Source organism: Helobdella robusta, assembly GCF_000326865.2.
Source record: "Helobdella robusta unplaced genomic scaffold HELROscaffold_1, whole genome shotgun sequence".
Taxonomy (NCBI): Eukaryota; Metazoa; Annelida; class Clitellata; order Rhynchobdellida; family Glossiphoniidae; genus Helobdella; species Helobdella robusta.
The window spans coordinates 7,134,543-7,147,675 of NW_008703570.1; the positions used below are offsets into that span (position 1 = coordinate 7,134,543).

The 13,133-nt window shown below is 31.5% G+C and overlaps 3 protein-coding genes across 3 annotated transcripts in view; 1 reads left to right on the plus strand and 2 right to left on the minus strand.

The window, feature by feature from the left end:
• Positions 1 to 3,311: 3,311 nt before the first annotated feature.
• HELRODRAFT_159141 (hypothetical protein) lies at positions 3,312 to 4,851 on the plus strand (the record flags this gene model as incomplete). The annotated part of the gene is made up of 4 exons (XM_009011052.1): positions 3,312 to 3,474; positions 3,545 to 3,600; positions 4,232 to 4,311; positions 4,665 to 4,851. 4 exons carry the CDS (start codon positions 3,312 to 3,314, stop codon positions 4,849 to 4,851), a joined length of 486 nt encoding a protein of 161 aa, XP_009009300.1.
• A 3,560-nt stretch (positions 4,852 to 8,411) lies between these two features.
• HELRODRAFT_159142 (hypothetical protein) lies at positions 8,412 to 10,088 on the minus strand (the record flags this gene model as incomplete). The annotated part of the gene is made up of 2 exons (XM_009011053.1): positions 8,412 to 8,757; positions 10,078 to 10,088. The coding sequence occupies 2 exons, from the start codon at positions 10,086 to 10,088 to the stop codon at positions 8,412 to 8,414; spliced, it is 357 nt and encodes a 118-aa protein (XP_009009301.1).
• Positions 10,089 to 10,659: 571 nt separating this feature from the next.
• The window catches only part of HELRODRAFT_159143 (hypothetical protein), a gene marked incomplete at both ends in the record, with an annotated part of 3,507 nt that continues 1,033 nt past the window's right edge, over positions 10,660 to 13,133 (minus strand). The window contains 5 exons of the mRNA XM_009011054.1: positions 10,660 to 11,154; positions 11,689 to 11,861; positions 11,931 to 12,053; positions 12,227 to 12,410; positions 12,770 to 12,968. Coding sequence (XP_009009302.1) covers positions 10,660 to 11,154; positions 11,689 to 11,861; positions 11,931 to 12,053; positions 12,227 to 12,410; positions 12,770 to 12,968 — 1,174 coding nt within the window. The remainder of the gene's footprint in view (positions 11,155 to 11,688; positions 11,862 to 11,930; positions 12,054 to 12,226; positions 12,411 to 12,769; positions 12,969 to 13,133) is intronic.

The window sequence follows — 13,133 nt, forward strand, 5'->3', positions numbered from 1 at the left end:
CAGACAGACAAACAGATAGACAAACAGATAGACAAACAGACAGACAAACAGACAGGCACTCACGTCCAAACAGCGCAAACGATAAAATCAGACATTTAGGAACTTCACCAAAACAATTATAGACAGTTCATGTCGAAAATGACTTGACACCATTTAGTAACCAGCAATTATGTACGGGCACGAGTCCTAGCAAACTCTGGTATACAACAACTGTGTAATTTAATGTATGTGCGTAAGTATGTTTGTATACAACATATGTTTATGTGCAATGTGTGTATGTTTTTGTTTGTGGATATGTTTACGGATACCCTTAGGGATATACTTCTGTGAAAATTAATAAGAATGTCATGTTGTTAACAACATGTTAACAACAATGTCGTCCTTTGTGGACATTTGAATGAAAAAATTTAGTAATGTTAAAAAGTTAAAGTTTTGAATTTTTTTCAAGCACCAAAAGCTTTGTTTTAGTTTGTTTGCTACAGAAGTAGTTGTTTAGTTATTGAAAATGAATCCCATTAAGGTGATAAACTCACGGATTCAGACAGCTGGAAATTACTTGGCAACCCTTTTTTAACTTATCACACAATTTTGTGTCAATTTTTCTATTTAAAACGCTGCATTTACTTATAAAAAAACTGTAATTAGACAATATATTCTGGCTGAATTTTCAACCATGGCCCTTCTGTCCCCCATTAAATTTACCACCTGATGACCCACCATTGAATAAATTATATCAGCTGCACTAACTATAGATGAAATATTGTAAAACGAGCATGTGATGTCGTCGTAGTAGAAGTAGCTGTGGTAATAGTGGTAGTAGAAGTAGTGTTGTAGTAGTAGTGGCATCTATAACGATGTGTTTGTTGTTGATATCACAAATTGATTAATCTGCAATGAGATAAATTTTAATGGTTATTTGCTGTCAGGGCGCTAATTAACACATGATTAAAACAATTTGTGCATATGTGTGTTTTTTATTTTTTCAAGTAGTAGTAGTATTAGTATAAGTAGTAGTAGTAATAGTAGTAATAGTAGTAGTAATAGTAATAGTAATAGTAAGAGTAGTAGTAGTAGTAGTAGTAGTAGTAGTAGTAGTAGTAGTAGTAGTAGTAGTAGTAGTAGTAGTAGTAGTAGCAGTAGCATTAATGGCATTGGTAATAGTTTTAGCAGCTATATAAGTAGTAGCAGCAGTAGTAGTTGTAGTGATAGTACGTAGTAGTTGTAGTATTAGTAGTAGTATTTGTAGTAATAATTGTGGTGGTAGTAGTAGTGATAGTAGTAGTTGCTGTAGAAGCAGTAGATATAGTAGTAATATTCATGGATAATTATCCTATCCATTATACTTTTTAAATGAATTATGTCCTAATAAATAGAAGCCCTCGCCTGACTTTCCAGTTGCCACAAATAAAATATTTACAATTTATTATTATAAATTTAAAATTATTATCATCTTGAGATTTCATTACGAAACTAGAAACTTTCTGTATATTTTAAATACAACATCATAAAATTGCAAATACTATAGCTAAAAATCATTGATGAAATTTAAGGTGACATCAATATTAAATTATTTGATGGTTAATCGAAACACTGATCTTCTCTATAAATCGTTATAAAAGCTTACGAAATATTGGTTTGCTTTCTAGTTTTCCCAACAGAAACCTGGATTTCTTGGGTATATAAATCTACTAAAAATTTATCAAAAAAGTCGATTGAAAATAATTAACACACGCACAGTATTCATATTCCATTACAATATTACATTCATAAGCGTTTCCTTCGTGCCTGTGTAGCAATAAATTAATTCTTATAATCTTAAAATATCTGTTTTTCATGGTCTGAAAAATTAATTAAATAAAAAAGTTAAGGAAGACGCTTTAGCTTTGTACTAGTGCTTTATTACTGACATATATAACATAAAATTGGTTCATAAAAAAAACTGCGTATTTCTGGCGTGAAAATAAAAATTTAGGGGTCTATTGCACTCTTCCTATGTTCAGAATCGTATAAAGCTCTCGTAAATTAATTGAACTTAAGTATATGATATCAAGAACTAATTGAGGATAAACTTTTTTGAAAGAAAATTCCAAACACTGTGAATTGAATTTGAAAATTGTTACTTTACCGTTTACAGTTAGTTTTTGCGCCTTGTCTACTCCAAGATGTCCTCCTGGCTGTCTATCCATCATATATTTCCTTGAATAACTCGTCAGTTTTGCTTCTGGCTATCGCCGATTGGATGCAGTTGTTCACACAGACATACTCTAACAACTATAAACCCTGTTATGTCATGTTGTTTTTACCCGTCTGCAGACTCTGACTCACTCACTAGCTTTTATATGTTGCTGAATAAAATATGTTCTGCCAATCCGGTCAATAACTCGATTCCTTCCATGTGATCGAACACATTGATTTAATAAATTAATTTTATTTATTTGAAAATATATTGAGGCCTTCCATTACTTGATTGTTCTTTGTAAACATTCCATAGAATCTCAAATGAAGTAAACAAGACGTCGCCACGGTCGCCATACTAATGAAGATTGTCTCGTTTGTAGTTGGGCTATTTTATGTGACGTCAATCATCTCATTGCTCCTCCTACTCCTCTGTTGTTTTTGTCTTTGTGACAATTCAACAGGTTTTCATTCATTTTACTTTTTCAATTTACTCCGGTTGGCGTTTTTATACTGGTAACAAATGCTACTTACCAGTTACATAATTAATGTGTAACCCGGGTAACTGCAACTTAACTTAATTGTAATTGTAAATAAAATTAATAAATAAATGCCTAATTTAATATATATACAAAGCAAAAGAATACAAACAAACATGATCTTATAATTTATTTTTTATTTTATATGATTATTTTCTAATTGTACAATAAATAAATAAATGTTCCAAACCAAATTAGGTTGTCTGTCACAATGAACTTATTTATATGTGATAACTAAGCTGTTTAAGTAGTAAAGTGTGAATGTTTAACTAATGTGTTGTTGTGACTATCACCTAAGATCTAAGATATATTTTTATTCTGGTGATTAAATTGAATAAACTTTTAATCTTAATCAATAAGCCAGATCAATGAGATTTGAAAAGTACATTTATTTGTACACCTTGATTTTTTTATTTGTACTTATCAAACTTTTATTCTTGTTCAATATTTATTATAATTTGGTTAAACCAAATAATTCTTATGCTGGATTGATAAATTTAATAACTGTTCATATTCCATTTTGTATTTTTTGGAAATTTTGGTGCTGTATTAATTAACTAATATTTCATAATATATTAGGATATAACAAAATTTTCAATGAACGGTTTTTCAGACTCACTGTTATGTTCCAACTGTGGCCACCCTATTACGCATTCAAGTGACCTCGTGAACGTGCCTTCAAAGAAATCGATACATTCCCGCAATGGAACTGCATTTGGCAGAAATTCACTTTTAATACAGACGTTCAAAAATGCACATGGTTTGTTCTGAGGTTTTCCAGCGTTACTGACAATTTGTTTGATAAACTTATTCGTCTAAAATTTGTACAGGATCAATTTTTGATTTGATATCAACGTGGGTTGCAGATGTGTTTAAGCTGGATGAGGTATAGTGAAATTTTTCGACTAATTTGATCTTTTTGTCACAAATTATTATAATGTATAAAAATTAAATTGATTTTTCTCAATGTATGAGTTGGGTTGGATGGATGGATAGATATAAAGTTTGAAAAGAAGTAAATATTAATTCAAAAATGACATGATGCAAGTCTCACTTGGTATAACGCTTTGTTGTCATAACATTTTTGCCATGGATGGCGTGATGGCCTAATGGTTAAAGGTGCCTAGTCCGGCTTTGCTGTGACTGACTTCAAATACAAGGGAGGGTAATGTTTGTGATGTGTCATTTTAAACGTATTCATATACACTGTTGACACCTCTGAACAATAGAAAAATGAAATTTGTACCTTTTTCAATCACTAGGTCAAAAATCTAAATTTGTTTTCAATATAACAGAACTGAAAAGATGCTTAAAGTTAGCAATTGTAGAAATAGATAAAGTTTAATTTCAAGCTAAAGTGTCACTACTTAGTGGTTGATGAACATGCTTTAATTTTTATAAATAATATATATATATATATATATATATATATATATATATATATAAGTTTTTGACACACACACACACACACACACACATATATATATATATATATATATATATATATATATATACAGGGATCGACATCAGACACGTGGTACCCTGGTTATTTATGGCACATTATATTTTGTCCAAAATGTGGATATCATGTAGGATGGTTGGTTAATATTGATTTTCATATGGTTAATTAGTTATTAATTTATTTAATTAATTAATTGTTTATTTATTTATTTGTTATCTGTCATCATCATTCATTGTAAGCTCAAGTCCTGTCTACCAAATAACTGTCTGAAATTTTGTAATGATAATTTCGTCACGTTACAATTTGCCAAGTTTATTTTCTATGATTATTCTAAACTGCACCCAGCTCAAAAATGGCTTTTTCCTTTTTTTGGTGAAGTTGTATCTGATTTATCTAAAGTCGTTAACGTTCTATTTAGACAGTTCTACATCTATCTGTCCGTGTCCAGTCTGCAACACGCAGAACTATCTTAGTTAACCTCTTCCTAGCTCATCTGCTGAACTCGACCGCTGGTCATGCACCTGCCCTTATAATTTTGATGATGGCGTTGTAGCTGTACTTCCTGAAGTTTCACTGGCCAACCCAGACGCCTTTGATGAGGGGCCAAATCTTGATTACAGTTTTGACACAGGAAATACATATGTTGAAAGCAACGCTGATGGTGATTTTTTTTGATAGTGATGATGATGATTGTGACAATTAGTAACTTGACGCAGATGGAAAGAGCCATTTGGTGTCAAAAAAACCTGGCGTTCTTTTTTTGCTCATTGCCGTTCTTTCACAAATTTTCAATTTAATAAACTTCTTAATAAGTGACAAAGTCTCATCAATAGGTTTACAATTTGATGTATAGGCATGTCAATAACGAAACGGCCAGTTGTCACTTTCATATGTTGTAAATAATTCATATTAAAATATGTACTATTCACTTCATTCTTTATTATCGTATATATTCGAACATATAGAGATAGATGGCTAAATTTTTATAAATGCATCTTCATGTAAAAATTATTTCAACGTTTTGCCAGCACTAAATATCATAATAGTTTTATATTAAACGAAATAAACACTATGTTAAAAAAATTATTATATTTTCACATTTAGAAAGTTGATACAACAAAACAACAACACACGTTTAGACGACATTTTCCCCGAGATCAGGGGTTGCCGTTTGGCTACTTATGATGAAATCGAAATACCCTTCGACGCCATCCACATCTGTCACTCGCCTCAGTATCACGCAACCCCGCTTTCACCCTGTCCTTCTCCACCTGCTCTCTCCATCCCAATCGCGGACGACCCCTTCCTTTAGAAAGTTGATGTCAAATTATATGTGTCAAAGTGATACCTTGAAATTTCTTTGTAAAATGTTGATTTTCTTAGTCTTAATTTTTTGTGACTTATGTGTATGCAATGTTAAAACTAAAGCATTATAAAGACATTTATAAGGGATGTATAAATTTATAATTGTTTTTAGGGTCGATGATTGCCCAAGTTGTCCTGTCTTCAATCAAGCTCTTGAAATCCAAAATTTTATACATTTATTTTTGGAGTTGAATACACTGACTGTTCATTACCAATCACGAATCTTTTTCAGCTTTTTCAGCCCTTACGATTATTATGCCATCGAGGAGCGGCGTTTTAATGATGGATTCTGATACCATAATGGAACACATAACTAATATGCTAATTTCCTCTTAGCAGCACATATGCTAATTAATCCTTAGCTATAACATGCTAATTACCCCTTAAGTCGTAATAAGCTAATTACTCCTTACAACTCTCTGAGATTATTACAAATATTAATTCATTTATTTGCTATGAGTTGGTTTGGTTCCTAAGTTTGGAAGGCCACAACCACGCGGGCTCAAGTATATCAATCAATCTTCGTTTTGCGTCCAGAGACCCGGTTTCCCGAGGTAGGACGTTGTTTTCTTTGCCATCAACTTTTTGCGCCAAATTAGACGATCAGTTGTATCCATTTCATTTAAATTTAGAGCTTTCATGTCTTGCTCGATTGTTTGCGACCAGGACTTCTTTGGACGGCCTTTGGGACGTGTGCCAGGTACTTCAACATCTGCAAGAGAAGTTATGGCACTGTTTCCACTTCGTTTGACATGACCAAACCACCGCAGACGGTGTTGCCGGCATTCGTCCTTTATATCATCTAAACCAGCACGACGCAGGATTTCGGTAGATTTGATGTGGTCCTTTAGACTAATTCGTTGCATCCATCGAAGCTCAAGTATATGGTATTGTATTATATTGTATCTGCCAAATGTTGGCAAATTTCCATCATTTGATGACATTTTTGACAGTAATCAAGTGTTAACTCAAAACAATAATGAATATAAAAATAATTTTTCAGGTTTTTTGCTCCTGATGGAACATCTAAAAAACGAAAGTCCTTTTTTTCATTGATTCTCAATCGACTTCTTCACGAAAATTGTAATTTGTTTAAAATCTCATTTTTTATATTTATAATTTATTAAATTATTTATCAACTTTTTGTTTTTTAAACCTGGTTGAGTATAAGCAAATAAAATTCGTCATACACACTTTCAGATGCTGACAACTTGATAATAACACCGAAACGACATGAATTGTAAATTAACTCGATCACATCTTGCTGTCAACTAATTTTAATTTTTTGTCTAACGAATTTACTTCTGTTTCATTTTTTATTATTTTTTTAATCTTAGGGAATTGTATTTTATTGAATATCTTCATGTGTTTGATTTCTTTTGCGTTTGGTGGTGGCCTTATCAAATATGTCCAAAAATCACGTTAAAAGTTTGGTCCTTGGAGTTCAACATAAAAAAAATTTTACTCTCGGAATATTTTTTGCTTGACGTGTCGACCATCATTGACTTCCGTTTGCGTTGCTCCTGATACGGCGCGTATTTAGTTGGTCATAATTTTTTGTTTTTTCTTTTGTAGTTCATGAAAGCACATTTTTTCTATTTTAAATTCTCATTTTCGAGTTACTCCAATGGCCTCTCCTTAGCTTTTTTCGATTCATGCTTAATGCTTCTGAACTGTCTTAAATCTTTACAAATTTTCTTTTACTAGAGACTGTTGGTAAGTAAGGTAAATTATTGACTGATTATAAGCTAGTGACTTTCGTCTAAATGCTTTTTTAATTTTTTTTAAGAATGTAGTTTTTTATAATTTACCTCCATGTTTCCCCTTCATTATCTCTTGGAATAATTCATTTAAAAATTTTCTTTGTTAACTATTATATATATTGTTCAAATAACGGAAATTCAAGTAGAAATACAAAACGGACCATGATTGAAACGAAAATTTGTGAAAATTCAGCTTTTCAGACAAAGTTATTTTTCACAAACAACTTGTGTATGTTTCAGTGATTTTAAAATATATGCGGTTCTTAATAAGGTCCTCAGTAGCACCCCGTGTCAGCAAACCCTGTTGGCTCTACCTCATATCCAAATAATGTTTTCAATCCGTATTTACATAACATAAAAAGCTTCATTTTCTCATTCGCCGGATCAGGCCAAACAAAATTTAGTAAATTGAAATGAAATAATTCGTGGTATAAAAAAGATAACATCTTGTAACATACCACGGGTAAACTAAATTAAAAAACACTAAAAATTACATTAAAACACTAACAGTCATACAAAAAAAATTTTTGCTAAAATATTTTAATCATATATTAAATTTTCGAACTTGTTAAAAAAATTTGGCACAAAATAATCAGTTAGTTAGTTAGCCAGCCTGCAAGGAACGTCTCATGAAAGTTTCCTTGATTGATCGTGGCCAACATCATGTAAAACGTTTGCAAGACTTCGTCGATGACTAAAACTTTTTGTTCTATTGAAAGACTTCGACTCTTTTTTAGCCGTCCGTGTCCGCGCATTTAAATACTGTAGAGCAATATTTTAATACCCCCTTGTGCGCCGGCACCTGGAGTGGCAGTGCTTCCACTTTATTGGTAGGTCACTGAATGTTTCATATTATAATGTACACAATGTTCAATGCTGTTCCATTATAAAACACGTGATGTTTAATGATGTTCCATAATAAAACATATGTGGTGTTATAAAATCGAAGAACGACACAAACTACCGGTAAATAAAAACAAATAAACTTGAAAAATAATGATAAAAGATAAAAAATCATAAACTTTTACAAGAACTTTTAAAAAATGCTTCAAATATTAGAAAAATATTAAAATAATCCAATCAGCATAAAGTGAACAAAAACAACAATCAATTAATCATAATCATCATCGTGGAATAAATGACATCCTTATTGGCAGCTGAAGTAGCAGACTTCACAGTTCCCCAGCTTTGAGGATTGTTCGTCAGCACACTGACTCCACACCAGTTGAACCAGCGCCCATTCTCGTCGGCACACTTGCCACCAGACCATCCATCGTTGTCCTTGTCAGGAGTTGAGAACGCTCTCAAATTTGTCACAAACTGTGGTTGACTTGCATTGCTAAATGCATTTACAGCATCTCTTGGCACATTGCCTGCCAGTTCAATGGCGTACAATTTTTTCTCACTCTTAATCCTGAACCTCCAGTACTCAGTGGAGTAGAACTTCTTGTTACTAAGAAATAGATTTTTTTAAAAAACAATTGTTAAATGTTTTAAGATTATATATCAGAAACAATGTGAACAAATTAAAACTATTTACAAATCATGCTTTAAATAAACTTTGTGTTTGTACTAGATAATGATTTGCTGGTTAAGAAAATTCAAGATTTATTCTGCATGTTTAAGAAACATATATATAATCAATTAGCCTAAAAACTAAAGAATTTGTTCTTTATAAATAAACACAAGATGTAAATAAGCTAAAAACCCTTCCCTGTGGTAAATGTATTTTACAGCATTGATGAAATTATTCACAGTGGCGAATCTAGGGAAGGCTGGGGGGAGTGCCTCTTCGTTGTGATAAGTATTTGTATTAAAAGTCAGTAAAACATTTTGTTTTAAGTCAGTAAAACATTTTGTTTTAACGGAAAAAGTGTCATTTTTGACGAAAAAATGACGTGATAAGCAAAAAAAAGTTGTTAGTCTCAAATGTTGGCTTCCGTCAAAATGTTGACCCCTGGTCAATATTGAGACATATTGTAACATTTTCAAAGATGACCCCCCAGTCAACGTTTGAAAAAATTTCAAATTATAGGCCCCCCCCAATTAAAGTTGTTGTCTAGATCCGCTACTGTGTATGTTTGTGTGTGACAAACAACAATGAAAATGTGCTCGTATCATTTTAATTTCCCCTTTCGAAAACACTTTTAGTGCTGTTTCTGCACAGGATAATTGTTTTGGTACATCTCGTTTTCGAAAAATTATATATTTGTTAACTAGTTTATTTCTAGTTTTAATTAATCTTTGTTTTTTTTAGTTTAACTTTAGAGATAATTTATAACTTTTCCTAATTTAATTTCTTTTAAAAAATCTTTTTCAATCTATTTTTTATTTTTGCTGATTTGCTGTTAAACAATATGTCTGCCATTGAAGTTGATTTTTGATGCATCACCTTAGAGATTCATGCTTGCTTTGATAGTCATGACCCTGATTTGATGGCCTAGTCTTTCTACAAAAGAAAAACTTGAATAATTTTATAATGCATTACTCTTAATGGAAACATTTTTTTCATAAAACTTCTATTTTCAAAATCATCAGTTTAATATTATTAAAAATTATTCTGACTAAAAGTAACTTAACTGAAGCAAACTTAAAATATATATTATATTTTATTGCTTCATCATTACTTCTTCATCTATTCGTAGCTAAAGAAACAATTAACGTAACTAATTATGTCCTCAATTTAAAATGATTTTTTGTCACTTTCCTTTCATTCGTCATCATTTTATCGTCAACGTACCATCATTCATAATTGTTTCATCACATCAGCAACCATGAGTCCATCGCTTCTTGATTGTATGACTACTTTTTATAAAGATAATCAAAGATGTGACTGCATGTTAAAAACTATGTTTGGGTGTATTTAAAGATCATAACATAATCGTTGATTAAAATTTTTTAAAACCAAAATTATAATGCAAATTACGTATTTAAGATATTAATAATTTTTAGAGAAAAGTGTTAGTTAAAAATTCTTCAAAATTATAAGAAAAATTTTTGAATTACTAATCGTTTCCAAAAATATTCTTAAAATTTACAGATGACGTTGTTGAGATAAGAATGTAATATTTTATAACCCGCCTGAAGTTAAATATGTTGTTCAGATAAACTTATTGGTAATTTAAAAATTTAGTGCAATCAACAACTTAAAACAATAATCGTGCTGAAAATGAAAACAAAAAATAATTAAATTATTTAATTAATAAATATTTAGAAATATCTTTTAGGTTTTTAAATATAAAAAGTAAAAAAAACAGCTATAAGCATCTATAAATTAAGAGCTTGCTGAAAGTTTGTCAAAAGAAAAAACAGGGAAATAATTGAATGTATAAAAAGAAAACAGATTATATAGAAATTAATTTGCCATAATCATCATGGTGGAATAAATAACATTAAAATCAGCAGCTGCAGTTGCACGTTTCACAGTTTCCCAGATTTGAGGAGTGCTCGTCAGCACACTGACTCCACACATGTTGAACCACCATCCATTCTTGTTGGCACACTTGCCACCAGACCATCCATCGTTGTCCTTGTCAGGAGTTGAGAACGCTCTCAAATTTGTCACAAACTGTGGTTGACTTGCATTGCCAAATGCATTTCCAGCATCTCTTGGCACATTGCCTGCCAGTTCAATGGCGTACAATTTTTCCTCACTCTTGATCCTGAACCTCCAGTACTCAGTGGAGTAGAACTTCTTGTTGGCAGATGCTTGGACGCTGACGTGCAGACGCCAGGTTACGTTGGGCATCATCCATGTCAGCTGACTGACGTACTCGTTTCCCAGCCAGTAGTTGCCCTTGTCATGATTTGTATAAAAGTTTAAGTTTATTAGAAATAATGAGAAGACAACCTGCAATAATATTTTCAACAAAAATTTATCGATATATTATTCTCTTCAACTATATCAAAATTAAACCAAAGGTCATTAGACAGGCTGTTTCAGATCTGGTCCAATTATTTCAAATTCCCCATCCACAATTATTTGGTCCTTTTTGGTCCTTTTTATATAACGTGTAGGAAACTAATCGAAGCGCTTATAATATGGGACATAAAGAGTTTTAAGACACTTTTTCGGCCTCGTGATCATTCGGGTATCTTGATACTACGATAATATTTTAATCTTGAACGCAATGTAAATGACGTTGTTGATTACATCGTGAATTTCTTGATATCATGATATACTAAATAAATTTTAGATTTTAGCGTACTATTTTATATAAAAAAGAACGTTATTTGAGTTAAATGTTGAAAAGTATATGATTTTTTTATTTCTAAGTTTAATTTGAACTTGAATAGCATAAGAATCAAAATATTTATTTAAAATAAACAATTTAATCAGTATTCATTTATTATTGCAAAGAAAAGTTATTGAAAAAAAATTCACTTCATCCAAATTGCCGAATCCATATTTGTATTGGTTCCACGTTTTATTGAAGCTTTCGTTGGATGAAACGTTGGCCTGATGTATCACCAGCCAACCCGCTTTCGTGTACGCTGGCACGTTTGACGTTGGAACATTCGGCACGGAGAGATTAATGGGAGTGAATTGTGAACTAGCTGGAGGCAAAACAATTGCAGCGTTATTAACTTTTCATTGTGCTTATTTGGTATAAAATAACTGAATACTTGGTTGTCCGTCAGTACATGCCATTTGAACTCCATTTCCATTTAAACAAGTTGAACTGGAGGTACAACCGAAATAAACCGATCCATTGAGAGTGTATGGAAATGAACAAGCCGATTTCTTTTCTTTAATGAGATAAATTAAAAAGTTAAAAAATCATTGATAGAGTTTTTTTTATGTGCAACGATCTAGAAATAAAAAAGTTTTTTCTTACCATTCTCAGAATAGATTTTGACACTCGGTTTCTAAGAAGAAAACGTTAAATTAAATTTTGTAACAATCAATTTTAAATTGAAACCAGCCTGAAAATGTGAGCAGTTTTGAAGAGGCAGCACGCTGTAACACCTGGCAACAAAAAAGTTGCATTCAATGAGGTTGGAGTTCAGGGCAGGATCAAGGTGGTGGTGAATGAAGTTGAAGGACGAACAGGTAGGATCTCTTTGACACATCCATGAACATCTGGCTGGGCCCTGGCATGACAACTACAGTTTTTGTTTTTTAAACTTATATCATGAGTTCATCTTTTATCAATTATAAATGTTTTTTTGCATTGTGTAAACTTTTTTGTGTAAACGTAATATTTTTATCAATTGCGCTTTTTTATTTCATAAGTAGTTTTGTTAAAAAGGTTTATCAGAGATCAACTAAATTTTCAAGACGCTTTTAAAATGTCTATTATATGTCAGTTTTATATTTTATATTCATTACGTGTCAATAGTAATTTATAGTTATATTTTGGTTGACATTTATTTGAGCATGTAGGTAATGATATAAAATTCAGACGTCATCCAATTTAGAAATCCTAAATAAAATAAATTTGGAAAGAAAGTTGAAAGCTAACATTCTCATTGACGAACCGCACGGTACTGTTGGATGAATCCTGACAACAAACTGGCACGCCACCAAGTATGGTCTTCGAAAATCTTTCTCTCGCTAAGTTGTTCAACACTCCGTGTATGATTATTGAAAAAATGATTACGCTCTTCATAAAATGATCACAAAAATTCATTTTAATTTGAGTGTCTCGAGTGGTTTTTTGCCTAAAATATTGTTTATTTTTGAATACAACTTGATATAATTTCAAATTTTTGAATACAACATTATAAATGTATATATAAATATATATATAAATGTATGTATATCCCTATATTTATTTTTATTGGTGTGTTTGTAAGCGCCCTTTAAAATACCTCAGTGTCGTAACG